This window comes from Culex pipiens, chromosome 1 (assembly GCF_016801865.2).
Source record: "Culex pipiens pallens isolate TS chromosome 1, TS_CPP_V2, whole genome shotgun sequence".
NCBI classification, from domain to species: domain Eukaryota; kingdom Metazoa; phylum Arthropoda; class Insecta; order Diptera; family Culicidae; genus Culex; species Culex pipiens.
Genome location: NC_068937.1, coordinates 125,284,781 through 125,311,073, shown reverse-complemented (window position 1 = coordinate 125,311,073; position 26,293 = coordinate 125,284,781). Strand labels below are relative to the sequence as shown.

The 26,293-nt window shown below is 41.6% G+C and overlaps 1 protein-coding gene across 3 annotated transcripts in view; it reads right to left on the bottom strand.

The window, feature by feature from the left end:
* The window catches only part of LOC120414262 (dedicator of cytokinesis protein 4), a 90,809-nt gene that overhangs the window by 21,246 nt on the left and 43,270 nt on the right, over nt 1-26,293 (bottom strand). Inside the window, exon 1 of one of the 3 annotated variants that reach the window (XM_039575375.2) lies at nt 11,280-11,577. The exons of the other annotated variants lie outside the window; for them this stretch is intronic. Within the exon in view, the coding sequence (XP_039431309.1) occupies nt 11,280-11,332 (53 nt within the window). The 5' untranslated portion in view covers nt 11,333-11,577. Of the gene's footprint in view, nt 1-11,279; nt 11,578-26,293 lie in introns of those variants that run through there. 3 annotated transcript variants of the gene reach the window in all.

Genomic DNA, 26,293 nt, shown 5'->3' with positions numbered 1-26,293 from the left:
CAAAGTTGGTTTTTTTTATTTATTTGACCTCATCGTAAATTATTATTATTACATATTTGTAAATTTTATCGAAATTTATTAGTTGAAATGAAACATTAATTTCAATTTCACCATTTGACAATATTAACTGAATTTCAAGTTAAGCCGAGCTACCGTTGCCGTGAGGTTACGGGTTTCGCCTTGTAAGCGGAAGGTGATGGGTTCCATTCCTGTCTGGCTCGGCAAAGTCAGATCCCTTAAAAGAGTAATTCTACTCACTGGGAATACTGACCGGTAGGGGAGGGGAGGGACCATCCTTAAACCACGTGGACGCCCCTTCCCCCTCCCCAAGATGTCTACGTGGTTCATTAATGGTCCCTAAAAAGTATTCCAAAATATGGAATGAAGAAAACATATTTTAACGAAAATTTCATACATGAAAACTAAGGGGTACCAGCAACTAAATTCTCGAAATCGTGAGTTGTGTTCATGGATTTGAGAACATTCACGTTCATGAACACAATTCACCATGTCAGGAATTGATTTTTTTTCTGTGTAATCAAGACTGCTGTTTTAAGTTGCAATAAATTGCGTTAAAAAAATTCCAGGGCCCAGGGCATTTTTGACATAAAATATAAAACTTTTTACACTGTGAATTTATCCCTAACAAGATAAAAAAGTGCAATTTTCTTTTTGTAAATTATACGAAATCCTATACAAAATCCAGGTTATGAGTGGATCCACTTAACTAAATGACTTCTGAATTTTAGAAGAGCTTATAAGTTTTAAGATTTAAGTTTAAAAAAAATAACAACTTTGGTGTATCTGACTGCACTATTTCAAAAAGGTAAAAAAAAAAACAAATAAATTACAAATCATAAAAAGCTCCTTCAATAAAAATCCTAAAAAAATCCCCTTCTGAACCACCGCGCATACCCCACCACCACTCTCGTCCACACGCTCAAGGACCCCCTCGGGCACACTACTGACCAAAACCGGCCGCGTGTGCGCTTGTATGTGCGCGCAAGTGTTCAATGCAGGTCTTCCCAAGTGCCCCCGCCGGCCAGGCCCCTCATCCATTCGCCACTTCTTCTTCGTCTCTTTCTCCTTCTCACTCAAACCTCAACGTACATCGACGGACAACCGACCGGCCAGGCCCGATCGCAGCATCGTAGACACTCGATCAAGCTTCGATAGTTTGCGCACTTGGGAGATGAGAGTGGAAAAATAAACACAAATGATACAGTACTTCATTCCTGAACCACCCTGGGTCCGTTGATGATCTTGATGGTGGTTTGAGGGGGAAGATCTTAGACAGTCGATGAGAAGCCAACCAGAAATGGAATAACCACTTTTTGGATGCGATGGTGCGATCGAGAGGTAATAACAAGATTTATTATCGATCACTTGAGAGCGTGTGGGTCTCGTGGCGCAGGGGTAGCGGCTTCGGCTGCCGATCCCGATGATGCTATGAGACGCGGGTTCGATTCCCGCCTTATCCACTGAGCTTCTATCGGATGGTGAAGTAAAACGTCGGTCCCGGTTTCTCCTGTCTCGTCAGAGGCGCTGGAGCAGAAATCCCACGTTAGAGGAAGGCCATGCCCCGGGGGGCGTAGTGCCAATAGTTTCGTTTTTCACTTGAGAGCAGCAACCACATGTGTTTGGAGGGCTTCGAGGTAACGGCCAGTGATCGTGGCATGACTCACACCAGAAACGTGCTGAATCGGGGGGCCGACATTCGCATCATGTTGGCAGCACAGAACTTGCACGATCATGATCGCGGGGTTCTTCGGGAGAGACGGGAAGGAGCGATGGGGGACAGAAGATGTGCAACCACCGTCCAAAGTGACTTCAACGCAGCGAAACCCCCTCGAGGGGACAACAATGACGACCTGCTCGCAACAAGAGACGACATACCTGATGATCATACCGTGAGAGTGAGAGAGAGGGAAAGAGCAGACGCAAGAAACCACGGCAAGGTAGCAGACAAGAAAACCAAAACGAAAAGCACAGCCGAAAAGCACAGCGATTTAAGGCTCTCCAAGAAGAACGGCAACGTGGCACCGGACAAGTATCGAGATCGAGCGGCGATCGACAGGCCGCTAGTGCGAGGGAAAGAGCGAGAAGGAGAGCGATCGGGATATTTAACCTTATACAAAAGTGTATAGGTTTACCCAAATTGAATTAACCTCGGCGCGCCACCACACCAGGTAACTCACCAACTCTCACCTGTGATCTCGTGATCGCCACCACAACACTCACACACGGATACATGGGAGAGTTACAGTAACTCAGCAAAGTGGAGTTGTTGCTGATCGAAGAGCGTGGTATGTGTTTTGTAAAGTCGTATTTTCAAGAGATTGTCGATGCACTAACAAATATTTACCTTCGCAACACAAATACAACCTGAGCTCTGTGGTGAAGGCTTAAAGGCTGCGCGGAGTAGACGAAGAGGTGAGTTTTGGCCAGGGTGTTTAAACGGATGAAAATCCTAAATGAAAGCTACCATGAGAAAATCCTCTCAAGTCCTTCGCATAGCATCAAAGATGGGAAGGCACATCGACAAATGATTGAGCATCCGATTGAAAGATGCAATCAGCAGTCACCCTGCAGGTAAACACTTACACATAACCAAAAAAAGCCTAAAGAAAAAGCTAATAAACTCGTTGAGACGAAGAGGAGAGAAACGGGTAACAAGCAAGTCGGCAGCATCGATCGTCGCCGTAACCACCGACGGCGGCGGCGAGCAACCACCTCCCTGCCGGAGAAGACCATTTAAATAAATGATGGAGGAAAATTAAAAACTTTAATCTCGGCTGCTGGTGTAGAGGGGTCGACGCCGAAGACATAGCAGCAGGCTGGGCCTGACGCGTAATCCAAGTAGCCCGAGCTGCTTCGCGTTCTTCGGGAGAGTCGCGTTGCGGTGAGCTACTGCTTCGCGTCGCAGCCTACTACGCGGGACGACGTATTTCGGTGGTTTTATGGCGATCATTCAAAGCAAGTTGGGTATTAGATGAAAGAGAGAAAACAGTTAGTCAAACAGCTGTCAAACGAGACTGCCGATGCGGACGACATCTGCTGGATGAATCCGTCTGTATCGATCGCGGACCTTGAACTTGGCGAATCGTGCTGACACCGATTCCGCGAATCGACTCAATTTCGAAACTGCCCTACCTCGACGTTCCGTCTAATTTGTCTCAGTCTGGTACGCTCAATTTCCTTTCGTTCTTAGGAAAAGCATCGGGGGTCGACAGACCGAAATTCTCGGCCTGAAATTCAACACACATGGTGGTTTCCGATTGCTCCCTCCCCAACACTTGGAACAAAACATTTCAAGAGAAAAAATAAATAAAATAAGCCAATGTACCCTCTCCACTCCCTTCTCTTCGCGGGGGCCAACTTCCTGGCCGTTCTCGCAATTTTCGGGGGTTTTGAACTGAAATCAACACCGCCGGTCGAGCTTAATCCAGCTAGCAGATGGATGGATGAAAGAAGAACGAGACCTGAATGAAGTGCACGAGGAATAAAAGAGTGTGGATCGCGAGTGATTTGCATACAATTGCTTGCTTTGTCTGGAGCGGTTCGGGCAAAAAAAAAATCCCAGGATGGGTTGGCTTTCTTCTTGTTCTTCTGCGAGGGTCACGAAAGAATCCAAGTTAGGGAATGTTCTAAACATAGAGCATTGTCTAGCCAAAAGGATTGTTTTTTTTTCGCAAGTCGCATTACTTTGACCTTGGTTAAACTTTTTGTCGATACAAGGTTCGATGTTATGCGTTATTTTCTGTTGAATCTATTATGTTTGATTTTTGTTCATACCGTAAATCCCAGCGCATTCTTTATATTGAATGTTGATTGAATAAATTAACACCTTTCAATTACAGGCTAAGTGGCATGTCTTTGTAACCTTTCGTCATCCGTTGTTCATTATTTTCCATAATTTTGGGATGATTGAATTCCGGGAAGCTTTGGTACACGGAGAAAAAAGAGTTCCCAAAATCGTGAACAAGCGTTCATGAAAATGGGAACCACGAACAAAGTGTTCAAATCCCATGGTACGATTTTGAAAAACGTACCATGGCATTTGAACACTTTGTTCGTGGTTCCCATTTTCATGAACGCTTGTTCACGATTTTGGGAACTCTTTTTTCTCCGTGTAGAATGTATTGTTCTTGATTTCATGATACAATAAATAAATAAAAAATCAATTTAAATTTTGATGTGAATTCTCGAAATAAGAATCATTTGCCACATCTTTAGAAGAGAAGACATTGTACTCGTTGGCATCTTTTGCTTTCTGCCAATTGTTTACAACACCAGGCCAGTTATTCAATCGTTAAGAGACCACCGGAGCGGGGAACTTGATGATTTTCACTTTTTTGGGGACCACTGCTAGGGAGCGGAAATTCCATTGCTACTCTGATGACTTTGAAAATATTCCAGTACGCAACAGCAGGACGCTCATTTAGCAAGACGCATTTTTTCCTAAATCATAGCCTACCTGAAAACAACTTGCGCGCACATGGCACATCACACGTGGTGATTACAGATTGTCAAGGGAAACAGTTTGGCTAATGTTTGACGGATCCAAATGCGCTTGACACCAACCACCCTTTGCGCCCAGCAGAACTGGCAGTATTGCAAGCGCAAAACATACGTTGTCAGTACCGATTTATTATGCATCGACCATTCTGTTTCCTTTGACAATCTGTTGTTGTGATGGTTTGAGTGAAGGCTATATTTGTGTTTCCAAATGATTTCTTTTTTGAATCTACACTGCCCATGTTCGCATAAATGTCCCATATGCAAAAACAGCAAGCTGAGAAAAACGCATTTGAAGTTTGTCCCATACATAAGGCTACGTGTTAAATTTTCGCGAAAAAACTGGATTTACTCCGGATTTCTATAACAGAGAGCTGGATGTTATAGGCTCTTTTGAAAGAGCACACGATTTTGAACCAAACTGCATCAATAACTCTAAATCGATGAAAATGCATATGGGACATTTATGCGATCAGGGGCAGTACAGAAATGGTAAATGGTAAAACCAAAAGTATATTTTCCATGTAAATTTGCAGGTACATAGTTTTTTTTTCTGACGAATTATAGGTGTGCTGAATTGAAGGCATTCGTAACCAAATTGACTACTCAACCACTCCGACTCCGAATGTGGTATCCAAAATTCCGTGTGTTAGAGGCCGTTATGCTTTTCCAACGTGCATAAAAGAAATGAGAGGAACCATGTGACGGTAGTATTTACATTGCTTTTCTGAGAGACCAATAATTTCAAATATTATTTCAAACAACATGAAATTTTTATAATACGCTTTGAAATTCAGAATACTTTCAAAAATCTTTGATAACTACATTTTTATCATTCATGAAAATTTCATCAATATTTTTTGAAGCACATTTTGCATTGTGCTTGTAGTAAGGAAAAGGTGGAACTCGATGGAGGTGAAACGTGGAAAAAACACTCAGACCCCCCTATTTTTAATAAAAACAGAAGCCCAGGGATGCGACAAATTTTTCGAAGAAAAGAGAGAAAAAGACAGTACTATGCATGAAAAACAGCTCTGGACTATTTTCATGAAGACCTAACAACTAACTGTAACAATTATAGTATCCTGCTCACTCGTTATTTTACCGTTCCTTGGTGTGAGCAGGATTCTATTATTGTTTACTGTCTTTATGTAATATCCAAAATTATTTTTCTTTTGAAAAACTAATTGAGCGATGTTGGAAGTGGGTCCATGTTTAAAAACTCAGATATGAAAAAGCAAAAGTATTCTTCAACGATGCTTCACCCGCAGTAAGTCAGCGCCATCCGAGAGAATAAAGAACACGATCTGGTAGTATAAAGGTAATGTGTACGGATACAGAGGATAAACCCAGAGATTTCCGAGAACGTAATTCTCATGGGTTCATTTTCGAAAAAAATTCACCTACACTCACAGGAAAAAAATTTATCAAAATCTGTCAAAGTGGATTTGCTACCAAAAATGTTATAGCTCGTATACCCAAACGGCGGTCGCATGATTGTGATGCATGGCTGCATAAAAGTATATCAGAATCTGCATTTTTGCCCGTTACCGACAATTATCGACATTATCGACTGCTGTTTGCTGGTTTGAGAAAAAAAATCCTTTACAAAACGAGTATTGAACCATCAAATTCTTGCTTGTTAATCTGACACGCTACCACCGCGTCATGGACGCTTGATGAATTTCGAGAGACAGAGCACCAAAATGTTCTCCTCTCTGAAGTGTTGCTCGGGGACGCGCCAGTATTATTGGTGAGAACTGCAGATCGACATGTTTACACACGGGCAAAATCGATATATGGGCTTGCTGCAGAAACTGTTATAAAATGTATCATTTTCTGCAGCAAATCCACTGTTGCAGATTTTGATATATTTTTTTTTCCTTTGGGTGTAGTAGTCAGTATGGAGAGGTGTGAAAATGAACACAGCATAGTGCGATTTTCAGTTACAGTGCATGTATCAGTGACCTGCAGTTTTCACCATACGATCAACTGTTCATAGAGAAGAATATATTTGTGATCAGTCCATTTCATTTTATCAAACGCTTCATGGTTCGGCAGCAACGTGTTGTATTACCAATCAAGAAATTGTTGGTTTGATCCCTCATTTCACGATATGTTTTGTTCAATACAATTGGTAGGGTCGATAATTTTCGGCAACAGACGAAATTGTGATACCCCTATATCGCAAAGGATGCATGAGAACAGATTTCAAGCAAATTCTCTTTTCCTTTCTTGCATATTTGCCGCCTATTGCTGCGACCACCGTTTCGGTGTAAAAAAAATATGTCGATTTCGAGAATCAAACCCAAGACTTTTGACACATCGAACAGCGCCATTGCCGTATCGACCACTTCGGTTTGATTAGTATGAAATGGTCATTAGATATAAGGCGCTCAATGAAATGAACTGTTCCATTGAACTAATAAACTCATTTTTTTCACAATTATTATACAACCAAAACCAAAACCAAAACCAAAACCAAAACCAAAACCAAAACCAAAACCAAAACCAAAACCAAAACCAAAAACAAAAACAAAAACAAAACCAAAACCAAAACCAAAACCAAAACCAAAACCAAAACCAAAACCAAAACCAAAACCAAAACCAAAACCAAAACCAAAACCAAAACCAAAACCAAAACCAAAACCAAAACCAAAACCAAAACCAAAACCAAAACCAAAACCAAAACCAAAACCAAAACCAAAACCAAAAACAAAAACAAAAACAAAAACAAAAACAAAAACAAAAACAAAAAAACTCCAGGCTTGGTTTGGTGTTGTTTGTACGAATCCTGGTGGTGTAGTGGTAAGCGTGGTTGCCTCTCACCCCAGTTGGACTGGGTTCGATACCAGACGGTCCCGGTGGCATTTTTCGAGACGAGATTTGTCTGCCTTCCATCACGCCGGGGTCCTGTCTCGGTGGAGTCGCTGGTAGGCAGTTGGACTCACAATCCAAAGGTTGTCAGTTAGAATCCCGGGGTAGATGGGTGCTTTGCTGAAAGAAAAGGTTTGGATTGCCTCACCGTTTCATGCCTTCAGACAATTAGGTTCGAGCGGAGCATGGGATCATTTTTTTTTTAAAGTCGTTCCAGAACTTATTCCAAAATTCGTCAAATGCCGAATATTGTTTTTTGCCAGGGACCCAGATCGTTCCAAGGATGATCTCGAGTACATTCATCAGGAGTGACATTGGGACTGAGGGGTGAAATTGGGTCATACAAATTTCAGCATTTTGTATGACCCAATCTCACCCCCAGAACCAATGTCACCACTGATGATGTTATTATGAATGAGTTTGATTTCAAAAAATCCGAACTTGGATAGTCACATTGAAATGCTGCAAATGATGCTCTAGGAATAGTTTCATATTTCGTCATATTCCGGGTTTTACCTGAAAACCTGGATCCGGTTCCGGAATTGCCAAATCGGTCCAAAAATGATCGCGAGTAAAATGTACTTTTATTGAAAGATAAAACGTGTTCCACGAATAACATCATCTGTGGCCGTATTCCGAGTTCCACCGGAGAACCCAATGTGGCCGGATCTACCCAAAATTTGAAAATTTGAACATTCATTTAGATATGAATATGGCAATAATTATCAAAAAAATGTTTCGATGCTCTGTCAAGCCAAATCGTAAAACGTAATAAAATTGCTTCATTGATAATTTTACGTCCGCAAGTAGCCCAATTACCCAAGATTTGATTCTGTACACGATCGCAAGACTAGACCTTAGAGGCAGTCTCTAATTCTCAGTTTTCTGTACACGGCACCAACAATCGCTCTTTTGTTGATTCACACGGTATTTTGAACCTTCTATTGTTCTAGATTTAGAGTTCGCCTATAAAAAGACACGCAGAATCCTAATCCCCATCTTGTATCACCAAGCCTCCAGGCGGTAGATGATCTCTCACCGACTTGGAATGGAACGTGGAGTGCTGGTTTGAGGTTCAAGTACCCACTCGGCACATGGTCACCCGCTAATCGACAGAGGTGCACTCCTCGTTGGTGGCCAGCGTGGCCAACCAACAACCGTCCGTAAGCAAAAAATGTATCTCCGGGCAAAAGGTTTCCCCCGTATGCTGATACTGGCCTCAGCACACAGTCCCCAGCAGGACGCAAGCCCTCGCTAGGTTGTGCTCCAGGATGAGGTTGAAGTCAGCGCGCTTGAAGCGCCAACCCAGCTTCGGTCACGTGTTGGTGATGGATTTGCGAGTCCCAAGCTCGTTGGTGTCTTTCGTTGATCTGCTTGCTTGCTGGGTGTTGTCGTGCTCCGGGTAGCAGTCAGGCGCGACCTGTTGCGGGAAGGAATTAGTCCTCCTGAGGTTTCGCGGTTGAGATCTGGTGGGTGTCCACGGCTCGTGTCAAACTTCTTCCGTGCCATGTTACAGAGTTTGATCGGGGGCCTGCGTGCAGCAGGGGACTGTGTGCTAAGGCCAAACTTACGGCGTATTGACCAGCGTTTTCGAAGGTCGCGGACAAAATCCGATACAATTCCTAAAAAGACCACTTTGGATAAAAATAATCTGAACGTAAACACACGAGAAGTAAAACAAATGTGGTGCATCCATGGTTACTGCGTCGCGACGCCACCCGTTGACAGAGGGGAAATCAACAACAAACAGTGGTTCTCAAATGGTGGAGTCAATGTATGAAAAAATGAAATCTTCCTTCGTTTGAACAGCTTTTTCTGCAACACGGTTGAATGAATCAACATTTTTGTTTCTTCTATTCCTCCGTGGAATTTTGACGATTCAAAAAAGCCTAAACATGGCTAAGAAAAAATGAACCGATTTGCAGACACCTACATTTTACTCCAATTTCAACCAAAAAATAGCTCAATTTTTCCAATTTCAACAACAGGTTTCAATAAGAAAGAAAGCTCAAATCTCTGCATGTAACCTTCCTACATGTTCAAAATTGATCAATTTAGGAGACCCGAAGATTTCAAAGCATTTCATTTAGCCATTTTTGAGTTCTGGGGTCAAACTTGGAAGAAAAGCCCGTAGCAGATTTTCCGCCTCCGGTGGTCTCTTAAAGGGAAAATATGAAAACCGATCAAATATCAAGTGCTTTATCAGCTCACATTTTAACATCTTTAAAATCTCTTTTGAGAGCATTAAAAAATGCATTTTCAACTTTTAAAAATTTAAATTTGGTGGCATAAGTCAAAAGCAGACAGACATCAATGAGGAAAGGCTATAAAATCACTCGAAAATGAACTTCTTTATTCGACCTCGTAGACCCACCTTCACGTATACCTATCGACTCAGAATCAAATTCTGAAGAAATGTATGTGCGTGTGTATGTCTGTAAGTCCGTGCACCGAAAAATATGCACACGATTATCTCTGGACTGGCTGAACCGATTTGGACCGTTCTGGTCTCTTTCGATTCGCTTGGGATCCCACAAGACCCTAGTTAATGTTATGAAGATTATAATAGCACTTTAAAAGTTATGCTAAATACACGATTTCGAATAAAGTTCGAAAGATTGTAAAGAGTGGTGGTTTTTGTGAGAGAACCCGTCATGCTATATATTGTTAGAATGGTATTTGAAAGACCTTTCCAACGCGATCAAAAGATTGAAGATCTGACAACCCAAGTTATGAGACATTTTTTAGACCGGATCTCAAATATTTTGATGAAAAAGTTGTCCGGATCTATCATGCGACCTATCGTTGGATAGGTAGACCTTTCCAACGAAACCAAAAAATTTAAGATCTGACAACCCTATCAAAAGTTATAAGTGCTTTAGTGTTTTTAATACACTTTTTTTAGGCCGGATCTCAGATGTTTTGATAAAAATAAGTGTTATTTATTTTTGAGGCTGTGTAATGTAAAAAAGTCATAATTTCAAAAATAAAATAAGGTTTTTATTTTTTTACATTCGTAAAAAAAGTTTTTGAATTTCATTTGATAGTTTAGTTTTTTTTTCAGTTAAAAATATATGATTTATCTACATTTTTTTCAAAGTCATGAAATAGTTAAAGAGCATAAAAAATCGGAAAAATATTTGAAATTAAGCTATACTTTCAAAAATAAATAAAAATGTTGGTTCATGGTTCATTAAAATAGGGAATTTTATTCAAGAGTAAATATCTTTCAGAAAACTATAAATGCTCAAGATTCCCGACATTTCCTGACTTTTTGACAAAAAATCACAAATTCCAGATTATTTCCCGATTTGCTGCGATTTTTTTCTCGAATCTCCAACATCTTCCCGATCCCCGAGTGGCCACTTTGTGTTAACTATTTAATATTTTAAAGGAGAAATCTCTCTAAAATTGAGAATTTGATTGGGTTGAAAATTTCGGATTTAAAGACCACGTCGTTGATGCACGAGCCCTGATCAGCATTGACTGTTTGTCTTTGGCCTATTTTACTTGATTTAAGAAATACGCTTGAATGTTAAAAATAACCTAACCGCATTTAAAAAGAACTATTTTTAAAATATTTCAAGGGTCTTATAAATTGAACTCCAAAGTCAAGAAATCATGACTCGCCTACTTTTGCAAAATTAATCTATCTACATAGGAAATCCATGGCACATTGGTTGTCTTTGAAAAAAGTAATCTAGATATACTGTGACCAACCTCAACAGTTTTCATCACCCTTAAACGGATCAAAGAAATGGCTCACGTTTCCCTCACCCGTTCGCCCTAATTACATTATCCACCCAAAGTTCACGGTTTCCAAGCTTATCCGACCCCCACTTTTCTAGGTAATCCTTTGGTGGATAACGGCCCCCATGTATTACCTTCTGCGCCGTTGCTCCGAACTGTCCCGATCGAGGGGCACATAGAAGGTCATAGTTTCACGTGCGACGTGCGCGCTGCTGTCAAAACAAACAACACTATTGTGTAACGTGATAACAGAACAACACTAGCACTTTACTTTTCTTTTGTTTCTTCTAGAAGGCACTCTTAAAGCTCCAACTTTCTGGACATTTTTTCACCGTTTCCAAAAACACTTCGTCGACGATTTTTCTGAATCGGACAGTAATCGGAGCCGCAATCACCCAGGTGTAATCGAAGAGGAACGTCCACGAAATTACTCATCGCCACAGAAACTGACTGTTTGGCTTTTGCTGATATCGGCAGCCGTAACGTAATCAGGAGGAGCTTACGACCGTTGACGGTGTTGATGTGTGTCACAACAAGCGTCTCCTTCACGGTTATTGCGGCTGAGTGAGCGACTTAACCCTGTAAATCCCGATGGGGGAGACATTTTCATCTTGAACGCCTAATTGATTTTACTTTGATTCTTGATTGTACATTTCTCATTTAATGTAACATTTCATATAATAATTTTAACTTCCATTTGATATATTTAATATCTCCACTTTTCAAACTAACTCAATTAATAACCAGCACGACGTGTCAAAATTGGATAACAAAATCTCACTTTGTCACATTTACCCCCATTATTCTCAGTAACACCCACGACGTACCCCCGCGTTAAACAACCGACGACCGCGACCGCGAAGACGACCTTCTGTCTCAGGTGCCATCCCAACCGATACTATGAAACCGTGTACTAACCCATCGTAGTAGGCCTTGGGGAGGAAAAAGTACCAACCTCACACACGTCATATCAATGGTTGCAACAGGTGAAAATCAACCCCCCAAAAAGGGGTAAGTGTAAGGTTGGAAAATACGCACGGCCTACTATACATAGGGTAGGGTGACCTGTAATAGGATTTTTAGATTGAACAGACACATTTTTAATAAAATATCCAATACAGACTCGTCAACCCCGATTGTAATGTGATAGAAAATATACGGAGAGAGTAAACATGTGGCCTACTACTACTACTGCCGCTGACAATGAATACTAGACCACACTTGTTGTGTTGTGTTCCGCACACGTGTTGTATACTAGTACCGGCGTATTTCACACACTTTTGTTTCTTTCTTTCTTTCATTCACATTTTTGTTGCCGTTGTGATAAGATAAATAATGCATTGCGTTGTTTATTTGCAGATGAATTTGTGTTATTTTTTACTCTCCCTTTTGCAGATCACACCGAGAGATGAGGTGTGTATAATGGGTATTTACTTCCTCACACAGTTTATAGCGAAGAAAGTACGTCGCAGATGGGGGGACCATCAATTTGATGATACAAGGCCGATAAACTGGGGCACTTAAAAGTGCAATATTATCAATTGTTAGTTTATAAAACAGCAAAAAAAAGTAGAAATTCAAGTGTTTGTAACAGTTCTGAGTGAGTAGTTCTCTCCGTTTTTGCGAATCGACTTTTCCTTGATTTTTTTATTTGGATGATACTTCGTCATTGTATTCCAAAAGCAGTCAATTATTTCTTCCATACAAGTCTCCATACAAAGGTTAGTCATACAAAATGGGTACTTAAATGTATGAAATTCTGTATCTTGACAAGGAATTTTCTAATCGAATTGGTGTCTTAGGAAAATTTGTAGGTTATGATTAGGACAAGTGTTAAGTGAGCAATTCTCTACGAAATCGGTCTTTTTCCTTCAATTTTAATTTTTGTATTTTTTAATCCGACTGAAACTTTCTTGGTGCCTTCGGTATGCCCAAAGAAGCCATTTTGCATCATTAGTTTGTCCATATAATTTTCCATACAATTTTGGCAGCTGTCCATACAAAAATGATGTATGAAAATTCAAAAATCTGTATCTTTTGAAGGAATTTTTTGATCGATTTGGTGTCTTCGGCAAAGTTGTAGGTATGGATACGGACTACACTGAAAAAAAATAATACACGGTAAAAAAAATTTGGTGATTTTTTTATTTAACTTTTTATCACTAAAACTTGATTTACAAAAAAACACTATTTTTATTTTTTTTTTATTTTTTGATATGTTTTAGGGGACATAAAATGCCAACTTTTCAGAAATTTCCAGGTTGTGCAAAAAATCATTGACCGAGTTATGAATTTTTTAATCAATACTGATTTTTTCAAAAAATCGAAATTTTGGTCGTAAAAATTTTTCAACTTCATTTTTCGATGTAAAATCAAATTTGCAATAAAAAAGTACTTCAGTGAAATTTTGATAAAGTGCACCGTTTTCAAGTTATAGCCATATTTAAGTGACTTTTTTGAAAATAGTCGCAGTTTTTCATTTTTTAAAATTAGTGCACATGTTTGCCCAGTTTTGAAAAAAATATTTTTGAAAAGCTGAGAAAATTCTCTATATTTTGCTCATTCGGACTTTGTTGATACGACCTTTAGTTGCTGAGATATTGCAATGCAAAGGTTTAAAAACAGGAAAATTGATGTTTTCTAAGTTTCACCCAAACAACCCACCATTTTTTATCGTCAATATCTCAGCAACTAATGGTCCGATTTTCAATGTTAATCATTTGTGAAATTTTCCGATCTTTTCGAAAAAAATATTTTCAAAATTTTCAAATCAAGACTAACATTTTAAAAGGGCGTAATATTGAATGTTTGGCCTTTTTGAAATGTTAGTCTTGATTTTAAAATTCCGAAAATATTTTTTTCGAAAAGATCGGAAAATTTCACAAATGTTTCATATATTAACATTGAAAATCGGACCATTAGTTGCTAAGATATTGAAGATAGAAAATGGTGAGTTGTTTGGGTGAAACTCAGAAAACATCAATTTTCCTGTTTTTAAACCTTTGCATTGCAATATCTCAGCAACTAAAGGTCGTATCAACAAAGTCCGAATAAGCAAAATAAAGAGAATTTTCTCAGCTTTTCAAAAATATTTTTTTCAAAACTGGGCAAACATGTGCACTAATTTTAAAAAATGAAAAACTGCGACTATTTTCAAAAAAGTCACTTAAATATGGCTATAACTTGAAAACGGTGCACTTTATCAAAATTTCACTGAAGTACTTTTTTATTGCAAATTTGATTTTACATCGAAAAATGAAGTTGAAAAATTTTTACGACCAAAATTTCGATTTTTTGAAAAAATCAGTATTGATTAAAAAATTCATAACTCGGTCAATGATTTTTTGCACAACCTGGAAATTTCTGAAAAGTTGGCATTTTATGTCCCCTAAAACATATCAAAAAATAAAAAAAATTAAAAATAGTGTTTTTTTAAATCAAGTTTTAGTGATAAAAAGTTAAATAAAAAAATCACCAAATTTTTTTTTACCGTGTATTATTTTTTTCCAGTGCAGTCCGTATCCATACCTACAACTTTGCCGAAGACACCAAATCGATCAAAAAATTCCTTCAAAAGATACAGATTTTTGAATATTCATACATCATTTTTGTATGGACAGCTGCCAAATTTGTATGGAAAATTATATGGACAAACTAATGATGCAAAATGGCTTCTTTGGGCATACCGAAGGCACCAAAAAAGTTTCAGTCGGATTAAAAAATACAAAAAAAATCGAATGACCGAAATCCTAGAGAACTGCTCAAGTGTAGAAAAAAATAAGCACACGAAAAAAATACTATTTTTTTACCTTTTTATCACTTTTTGATTCCCAAAATACGTATTTTGAATTTTAATTTTTTATTTGTTTCAGGGATCAAAAATACATCTTAAGAGTAATATTCTTTAATTTTTAAAACATTTTATTCGAAAAGGTCATAAAATTTCACATTTTTTTTTCATTTTTTCAGCTTTGAAAATTGGACTACTTGTTGCTTAGATATTGACATTATATTAAACAATATTTCTTGTGTTTGCTTTTTCCCTGTTATTCAGCAACCACAGGTCCAATCTTGGCAATTTTATTGGAAATTTTCTGTATTTTTCGAAAAAACATATATTCAGGAATGGACAATTATGGACACTATTTTTACAAAACAAATAAAAAAAATCAAAAATGAAAAAAAGGGATTTTGAGAAATTTATATTTTGTTATAGTTAAAAATCGGCATCTTTTCCGTTTTCCTATTTTTTTCTGAATAGTCCTCATCAATACCTAAAACTTTGCCGAAGTTTGTTGTCTTGATCAGAAAACTTCTTCAAAAGTTACAGATTTTCGAATATTTACGTATTTTGTATAGACAACTGCCAAAATTGTATGGAGCCTTGTATGGGTGAACCAATGATACAAAATGGCTTCTTTGGTCATAGGAAAGTACCCCACAGAAAATTTACAACTTCCAAATTCACATAATTTTTACTGTGTACTGTCAAAATTGGCTAACATTTTAAGTCAAGTCTTCGTCTCAAACATTAGCCGATTTGGTCAAGGCTGTGATGAGATAAAAACACCTAACACCCGTTTTTGAAAGAATAATTTTCTTTTTTTCTTTCTCTCTAAAAAAAATCAAACCATCCACATTAACGACCCCCGGGTCTTTTGTGGTCTCTATTGCAAGTTTCTGCTCGTACCAAAGAGTCCGAAGGCTTGAATGGGGAGAGCACCCAAACCTCTTTTCTACTCCAAGGAACCTTCCACCCCAGTGTTTGAACTGACGGCCTTTGGATTGCGAGTCCAACCGCTGCCAGCGATTCCACCGGAGTAGGCTTGGTTTGGTGTGTTGTTTGTACTTATGGCATGGAGACGACTCCTACACCTGGAATGACTTAACGGCCTAACAACCAAGGCCGGGACCGTCATTTTACTTCCTCATCCGATGGAAGGTTGGAGCAGATGGGAATCGAACCCAGAATCATCCGCTTACAAAGCGGACAGCGTAACCATTCGGCCACGCACTGCGCCTTTCTCTCTAGTCTTACTTTAATCTTAGGTTTTAAAAACTGGTAGTCCTTTTTGAAGACTCTCGTCATTTTTGAACACTGTATATTTTCTTTTATTATAAATGTTTCCATACTCATTTGCATGGCCCCAAATTTCTAGTTAATAACGACTTCACCATAAGAGGAGAAGATATCCACAACTCATCGTGCCAACTCGTTCAAGAAAGCAAATACCATTCCAATTATTTGCCCTCCCATATTTTTCAAGAAGATGAGTAGATTTCCTCTTTATTATGCCTAACTTTGATTTTGCTTCGTCATGCAATTGATCTCCGAAGCATAGGGGCATCTTTAAAATCCCTCTCCTGGCTGCCTTCCCTTTTTGGAAGACTTTACCGATTCAAGCTCCAGGCGGACCGAAAAACTGGAATTTCCACGCACTGCCAAACTGGAGGCGACTCGCGAGGCTCTCTAAGTAAATGTATTACTTACATATAAGAGAGAGAAAAAAAACACAACATTTTGCTGCACGAAGAAAGGCGAAGACCGTAAAACGATCGGTCGGTATGTTTCAACAAGATCGCATCTTCACGCTCTTCAAACCTTTTGGATACACTGATGTCGGGGAGATATGGGGTCCGATGGACGTTTCGAAGAGATTTAAGTGATGACGTTAGTATTTTTTAGCAGACTACTGATATTTAGTTTTTTTGAAAGTCCTCAATTCGCCCCAGAGACCCCACAGCGCCATATTTGGTTTGATCATACATCGGGATCTGATCCCACAGGGGAACCGATGGTCCCTGTTTTGTATGTATGTGCGATGCCAGTGTAGTCCTCTCTTCCTCTCCCAAACGCCGGTCCGTTTCGCGATAACGAATGGTCGCGGCCATTGACTTGGGATTGAGTTGTTCGGCGTGCTGAGTTCTGAGCAGAACCTCGGATGCTGTGCATCAGCCGACTTGGAAGGACTGGACCGAACCGGATTTTGTATGGCTTCGCTTGGTTCGAAGATGTGGCGAGTTGAATATTTGTTGCCATTTTTCTAAAATCAGTATTCTGCACATGTTACTTTTGTCTAATTCTCAAAAGAGAACTCACCAACCAACTCCTGAGTCACCTCAAACCAGTTTCGCCCATGTAGCAAATTTAACCTGAATTCTTGCACTTCAAGCTGTGCATTCCCACTTCTTAACCACTTCCCCAACGCCAGACCTCCCTCACCAAGTTCTGTTTTTTTTCGCAGTCTCCAAGAATGACCATCAAAAGTGTTGAGGTGATTCAGCAGGCCTCCGACTTGCTGGGCTTCCAACATGCTCGGCTGCTACCAGTGTTACTTCTAGGCTTGGCCACCATAAACCAGGGAGGGCTCCATTAAGGGATGCCCGCGCCAAAGTATATCACTGCTCAACGACGACGACCGGTTAGGGCGCCCGGGTATGGCAAGACAACTTCAACAAAAAATAAGGGAAAAAAAACTTGTTGAGCGTTTGTAGGTTCATATCTTGCCGCTGATGAACGAGTTGGACTCGCGCGCGTGGAGTTATACTTTGTATTTGACCAGCAACGCACAATTCCGGACAGCGAGAAAAGGGGTTGGCCACTCCGGATCTCCAATTTTGCTGTCATAAATCAACGCACGGTGTCTGGGGTAGAACGACCCCCGGAGGCCATTTTTGGACGTGAGCCCTGTAGTCGATGAAGTCGAGACAGCTGCGTTGGACGGTAGCAGCACCAGTGACGGTAAATAATTTGCACTCGGGATTGGAAGGCTACCGACTGCTCTGAGTGAGAAGCGAAAAAGACCTTTCGACGTGGTGGCACAGATCAACAGACTAGCTTGATTTACTTACAGCCTTGGATCAAACTGTATTTTAAAAGAAGTAATTCAAACTTGACTTCTTTGAAGTGGCCAGACCTACCTTGTAAGATTTACCGCAGAGATGATTCGTTGAAATATATTTTCTTTTTGATTTTGTTTCGTCTGTTCCGCGATCTGTGTCCCGTACCACCTTGCCAAGATTGGAAGCTGCCAGCGTTAGCCTCACAGCCCAGCATTATAACACTCTTGGCCTACTACTGCTGCTGTGGCCATTATTACCGTCGCCGCCATCACAGTAGCCTCCGAGCTCATTCCATTCCGTCTTAACGATTTCAGAGGCTAATTTCAGAAGAGCAGCACTTTGGGATAAACGGACGTCGTAAGGGAGGTTGAGGGGGGAAGGTATGCAATTAGTGCTCCTTTGGGGCCGCCTTGAGGGTCCCGAGGGGTTCCAATTTTGGGGTGGTCCGCAAACTCCACGTTCGGCGGCAGCGATTTCTCCACTTCATGCGGTGGGCTTGGTCAGGCGTTCAACTGTGAAAATTTATTGCCAGTCGAAGAAATCTGGTTTCGCACGGGTCCCACCAAAATGGTCCGAAAATTGATACGTTCGGACTTTAAAATGTGCTAATTTGTACGCCAAAGGTTTGTGGCCGCGACCATGTTGTTGACTTCCCAATTTAATGTGAAGCAGAGCATTTCTTCAGCGAGGTGTTAATTAGTTGGGCCAATCGCCAATGTGATTTGTACCAATTCACACCGAAACGATGCGATCCAAGCAGGCTTGATCGGTTTACGAGTGCGATAATTGAGCGCGATACAAGTTTACGGCATGCTTTGATCGCATTTGCAGATCTCGATTAGCTGGCAGCACTGCCGACTAATTATTCCATCATTTGTAGTCGTAACCGCGGCAAACAGTAGCTCAATCTACAAAATACCTCAACTTTATTTCCAAACTTCAGACCCTCAAAGAGCGTTTCAATCTCAATTCCGTCCTTTTCTGTCCACCACTTTCACGCGTGTTCGTGCTCTTTTATGGCATGTAGTCTGTGTGGTTGACAACACTGCGCTAGCAGTGTGTCCAACCAGTTTAACTCCGCGTGAGCAATCCATCAAGGTAGGCCATGCGACCCGCCGCACGTCGTCGTCGTCCTCCGCTGGATCGTGGTCTGCTTAGACCTGAAGGTAGATGTGCAACGCCGACTTCGACGATGGCGAGGTAAAAATCACATAAAAATAAAGAACATGAATACCTCCGCAGGAAAGAAACTTGTTTTCTTTTTGTCGTGGACGCCATCTTCACTTTTGTGCCGGGACGGGAGAGAATGCACAATACAGCATTGGCCCCCATAAAAGTGTTTCTTGTTCGAAGAAATGTTAAAGGGAAGAATCGAACTGCACAATCAATTCGATCGACTGTTGATTGCGAAGATTATGGCGAAGACCACCCGCGAGATGCACGCGCTTCTCATGACTTTCTTTTTAATCTTATCTTGAGGTAAACAACAAACACCGTCGTTTTCTTGGCGTGTAAATATTGGATCATTACATAACATCACCTTCGTAAAACGAGTTCAATCAACCGATGTCGTCGTGTAATCACCCCCGTGTGATCCGCCATTATGGCAGATAACTACTGTCGTTATGGCAAGCACTGCTGTTAAGGTATCACCGCCGGTAGCTCTGCGCGGATGTTGTTTATAGCAATCATATTTCTCTTCGCTTATGACACGCTTATCGTGGTTCACACTTTTACTGGCTTCATTTCTGTGTGAGTGTGAAACTTTCTTTTTTTTGGTGGATTGGGTGTGGTAAAACGTGGAGAAAGATCATAATTTGTACGTGTCGCGGACCTTTTTCCTAGTTCTTTCTTTCTTTCTATTTGACAAATTTGTGTTCCCGCGGCGAAAGTTATTTGTTTTGATAAATGGATTGATTATGGCTTTCGGGATGGTTGACTAATTTATAGTCATTTTTCACAACAAAATTATGAATTAGGAAAGGCTTTGAGACGCAAGCGCGATAGGTAAAAAACATGTTTTACAAGATAGTGAGCAAATGAGCAACTCTCTTTCCTCTAGAATTCTTTTGTATCCTTTGCCGTCTCTCAAATTCAGAGTCGTTTTGCAAGGCAATGAGCAAGATATCAGACCACTCTAGATTTGTCTCGTAACGAAATCGAATTATCTGATAGAGAGTTCGAATGCTGTTCCCAGACACGAAGCCTCCCCTATCGACTCGAATCGTGCATCCTTGAAGTACCCCGATGTTACCATCTTGCGTGTTGTACCTACAACGAAGTTTCGCCAACATAATCTGCAAGGAAGGCAATAAAATGCCAGCAACATGAAATCGACAATTACGTCGCCGTCGTCGATTTCGCATTTCGGGTTGCCATTTTTAGAAAGTGCGACCTTTTATGGGTCGGTTCAACCTGTCGTCAGTGGGCTGCATTCGCAGAACCAGACCACACTATCGATATCAACTGGAAGCTACTGGAAAACTGACCACGTTTTTGCTCTCCATTGTGGTCGGTCTACTTTCGAGAGCTCCCCAGCTCCAGTATCCATGACTTAATTTAAATATTTATGTTTACTTTTTACATACGGCTTCGAAATCCGCGAAAAGCGAGCAAATCGTGACCGCAAGTTGACGCTCGTTGGTCACTTTCAGGTTTGGTCAAGTATCTCCATATATACATAAGCTGCTGTGGTGACTGTGATACCGGTCACTCCGTAGGCACATCGAGTCCGGTGTTCAACGAGCACATGACCTCCATTAAATCAGCTTCGCAACGAGAAACATTCATCATGCAGTCAATTAAGTATCTCTCAGCGTCGAGTCGGGTGTCACCCACTTTAGAGGAGGACGTGTCAAGTAGTGATCATGTCGGATTAGTCCGGACATCTGGAACTCGCGGGAAGAATGATATCACTTTGTGGAGGACTTTGTACTGGACGCGTCGCGGATTAGAAAATGAGGTCTCGCTGTCATCGGATAACACCATTTAATCCGATTTTGAATTCTTCGAATTCTTTTCAAATAAACTCATTTGGTGGGCAAACCAAGTTGCACCACAAGGTTAACCAAAAAACTTAACCTTACTGACCGCATACACAACCACACAATTGCGAATTACGTCACGTTACCAAATGCCCGCGGTCAAGAGGAAGCCTCGAGCGCAAATCGCCGGCTCAGGCGAGGTAGCTCTACTTAGTTATTAATCACAATGACTTGGGGGATATTTGGCGGCAGCAGCATCGGCAGCAACTCACAGCCCCAGCAGAGATTGAGGAAACAAGGGAAAGAGAGAAAAATGCGCACATCAGCCCCCAATTCGTGAGCCGTATAATCATCAAAGCCGGTAGATGTTTCGCTTGTTTTTGCACGTGGATGCACGGAAAAAATCTATGTAGAAAAAGATGAATAGGTACGACAAATCCATAGTAACAGTTTAATAGGGCGAATCTGCGTTCGTAAACAAGCAGTCTATCCCCCTCTTACTTGACGTGAACTGTCACTTGAGCAAAAGGGATAGACTGCTTGTTTACAAACGCAGATTCGCCCTATTGAACTGTTACTACGGAAATTGTCGTAATCGTGCAATCTTGTCGCACGTCGATTTTGGGCCAAATTGAGTTAAGAACGCCATTTTGTGCAGCTTTGAACGCCTCCCTTTTGATCTTCACAGATCCCCAAAATTCTATGTCAATCCTGAGACGTTACTTAATCCACCTTTAGGTGATGGTGCCTTCCTCGCATATTTTTATCAAAATATCTGAGATCCGGCCTCAAAAAAAGTTTATTAAAAACACTAAAGTACTAATAACTTTTGATAGGTTTGTCAGATATTCAATCTTTAGAATACGTTGGAAAGGTCTTTTGATTACCTATCCAACGGTGGGTCGCATGATAGATCCGGACAACTTTTTCATCAAAATATTTGAGATCCGGCCTCAAAAAAGTGTATATATAACACTTAAGTGCTCATAATTTTTGATGGGGTTTTCAGATCTTCAATCTTATGAATGCGTTGGAAAGGTCTTTCAAATACCTTTCTAACAATATATAGCATGACGGGTTTTCTCACAAAAACCACCCTTTTTATAATATTTCAAACTCTACCCAAATCGTCTTTTTAGCATAACTTTTGAAGTACTTTTCTAAACTTCATAATATTAACTAGGGTCTTGTAGGACCCCAAGACGAATCGAATGAGACCAAAACGGTCTAAATCGGCCCAGCCAGTCCGGAGATAATCGTGTACATATTTTTCGGTGCACGGACCCACATCCAGACACACGCACAGACATTTGTTCAGAATTTGATTCTGAGTCGATAGGTATACGTGAAGGTTGGTCTACGAGGTCAAATAAAGAAGTTCATTTTTCGAGTGATTTTATAGCCTTTCCTCATTGAGGTGAGGAAGGCAAAAAGAGTAGGGAATCCCTGATTCTGTATCAATTCTCGGGCAAAATACAAATATTCAAGCTGACCTTCCCCAGTAACAATTTCACATCATGACTCCCTCGCTTAGGCATCCCAATTCTTTCCGTGGCCTGCTACGATGTACCCTGCCCTGCTGCCAATGACCGGACACAGCTCAGAGCATCTAAAAAGTTCGCATGTTCTGGAACGCTTCCATTCCGTGTCCAAACACCCATATTTTGATGACTAGTCAATTTGCGAAAAAAAAAACGGACTTGAAAACCGTGCAGTCGCGGCACCTCTCTTAATCACAAACTCGTTATTAACCCCTCAGACTCCCTCCTCCCCCAAAAGGTTCTACCACTAAAATATCAATCAAAGTTTAGCCCGCAAGATGTTTTATTGGGGCGCGACGATGACGTGTCGTGAGGTGTCGACGGTCACTTCTTCGAGCAGTGCTGCCAGCGGACGTGATTTGCATATTGGACACCTCATTATGCAGCAGCTTAGCGACTCTCTCGCATTTCTTCGGTGGGGGATTATGTCCGCGGAGTTCGGAGTATAGCTGTGGTGCAGTTCCAGGGCGACACGCAAAGCGGGCCAAAAAGCGCTGTATTTAATTACCAGTTTCCAGGAATTTTTCATATGCTCGTCGCCGCTGCCAATGTCGACGATGACGAATACGAAGATTCGAAGAAGTATGTACTGTGTGTGCCAACACCGCGCACCGTGCCAGCTCCATCAATATTATAATGCTCTGCACGCGGACTCTTCACAGAGCTCGAAAAGTGCGAAGGAGATGGGAAACAACACAAGAGAGCTTGCAAAAATTATCCAATCAAGCGGGGTTGTTCGGGTCGAGAGGAACCGGGAGATCGTGGAGAGGTGAAATCGGCGGAAACTATGCAAAAAGGTATTCAAGCCGCAACGTTTGCCACTGGAATAGGGTTGCCAGATGGGTTGCTTGGTCATTCGGCGGATAAGTTCAATTGTCTGACTACTCTACCCTAAGCAAATCCAACGTCGGTGATCGTGTGTACCCTACCGCGCGAAGAAGGTCCTCTACGTGCACTTCTTCGGTTCGGAGATCACCGCAGGTATCCTTCCGTCGAGTTTTTCTCGCCGCAACGGTCGAACGAAACGAACGATTTGCAGTTGCTTCTTGGCAGAGATCTTCTTCTGACCAACCAACCGGTCCATCCGAAGAAGGAGCAACAAGTTTCTGTAGCCGGTGGGATTCTTCTTACTTTCCATGGTATTGCTTGCTTGAGCAGTTTCGCGAAAGTTGAACTGCTGGAATGCGCACGAGGTTCTTGCTTGTGTACAGGACGACACCGAGAAGATCACAACGGGAAGATCACCGGCAGCAGTCCGCAAGGTAGCAGCTACGGCAGCAGCCTTATAAAGTAAACGTATATTATATGAAAATGGTCGAATACCGGTAGTTGATGCAGGGCTTCGCTGCATAGGGTTACCAGCGAAGTAGACCCACCACGCCGATTCAGGACAACCGAAATCACGCGGTCCAGCGAGAATCGCGACACGCATAAATCAATACCCCTCGTATAGATGTGTATCAATGTTCGAGCCGGTTTTTGTTCCAACCCCAGACTGATTGATTTGGGATCGGATTTCGGCACGCCAAACCTCCGTCAAGCCCATACAAAATGGACAAACATATGCAAATGAGGGGACACCTGCGTTAGAAAGGGGCAGCATGATCTCATCCACCGCAGCCCATCAATGCGAAATGGTCCCGACAAACCGAAACTAGTTTCGCTACTTCATTGAGACGTTCCCCCTGTTCGCTGGAAGACCTGCAGGCTATAGATCAGTGTTTCTCAACCTTTTACGTTCCATTCCCCCCTTGGCTTATTTTAAAGAACTAATCCTCCCCCTACCTTTATTTTAAAGTTATTGGTTTCAATGCACACATATAATCACAATTTTAGATGTTTACATAAAGATTGCAATTTTCATAACAAATTAAAGTGTAAACTACGAAATAAACTGAAGTACAGACAACGCAGGTATGATTTTAAAAATGAGTTGTGATTCACATTTGCTGTCCATTTTTATTTTAACGCAAATTTCATTTGAAGATTTCTAAAGATCGGTTAATTTTTAACACTTACATTTTTGAAAAAAAATTGAATGTATTAAAAATCACAGAAATTTTTATTTTTAATATTTTTTCCTTTAACTGCTCATATTCAATTAAATAAATCTCACAGTAAATATCTTATGACAGTTTTATTAAATTAGCTTCTGTTTATTTCCACTTAACTACTTTTGTTTAATATGCAGCCCGCGTCGTAGACCTCGAACTTCCTGCGTGTCTACGCCGCGCCACGCATCATCATTGTGCGTCCGTCATCATCGCCACCGTCAGCCTACGAAGAAGACGAAACAGCCGAAACCTACAGAAAAAGTAGTCCGCCCTGCTGGTGGCTACTAGTTTTGAGAGCAATGCGTGAGCTCCCCCCCTCTTCACCGTCCTCTTCAGGTCCCCAAGAACTCGTGTTTGGCGCTCCGCTCCGCTCGACGCTGATTAGATGATGATACGCTTCTACTTGTACGCGAAGGAACGATCACCGAATCTCGGCTTGGCTCTTCCCCGCCCCTTCTACATTTAATCGTCGTCTCTACGCCCGTCTTCTGGTATTTCCAGACAACAGAACAGCCAGAAGCTGCCGGGGGACAGAGGCATTTCAAGCGCGAAGATCGGAAACCGTGCAGGTCGTTACGCGCTCTCACGCGACCAGAAGAAACCCCTTCGGGACTGGAAGATCTTTTTCAGCGCTTGAGAAGGCTTAAAAAATAGATCCGAAACATGGGTATCTCAACGCTTACTACGCTCTCTTGCAAATACGATTCCTATTTCCAACGACAGGCAACAGAAAGATAATTTTGTTGTTCCTGCAAACACGCAAACCACATCCCACCGGTTCGTTGTACTCGCCCGCACTAGTCAAAAATAGAAAACAATCGAGTCCGAAAACCATGCGATGATAATAGTGGAAAATTTGTCACTCAACATTCCAAACCCAAAACATGCCGATCATCACACTCGGGACCGAAGAGCCGACACGCGAGGAACCCTGTTGGGGGCAGTTTCAGTAACGGGTAGTTTGTAGGCTTTTGCGCACCCCTGGGTTGCATTTCCGCTAGGTTGACAGATTTGACAGATCGCTCATTCCAAAAGTATCGCTCGCTCAATAAACATCGTTTTTCTTTTCGCTCTGTAAAACCGCGTGTTTTCCCGTTTACCTCTGGCCGAAATCCCATTCCCATTAGGTTATGGGCCCAGAGTGCGCGAGTGCCGGATTGTAAATCGGGAAAATCGGTTCGTCGTGATGGACTCGGAAAAGTCCGAGACGCGAGTGCCGTTGTTGAACGGATTCAACTACCTTTCGTGGAAGATCCGGATGCTCACGCTGCTTGATGAGCATGAGTTGATGGAGTGTATCGAACGGGAGTTGGAGCAGGACCCCGCCCTGACTCCGGTCCGGGGGGATGACGAGGCCCGGCGCGAGGCCAAGTTGAAGGCACTGGAGAAACGCCGGCGGCGTAACAAAAAGTGCAAATCCATGCTCATCGAAAGGATCCACGACAACCAACTGGAGCACGTGGCCGATTGCAAGACGCCGAAGGACATTTGGGACAAGCTCCTGAAGGTGTTCGAGCGGAAGAGTGCAGCAAGCCGGATGAGCTTGAAGATGCAGCTGCTCGATTTGCGCTACAAGGGCGGCAGCTTGCGGGAGCATTTCCTAACCTTTGATCGCATCGTCCGTGCGCTGAAGGGGACCGGATCCAAGATGGACGACCTCGACGTCGTGTGCCATTTGTTGCTGACGATGAGGTCGACGGCTTACGCGACGGTTGTGACGACCTTG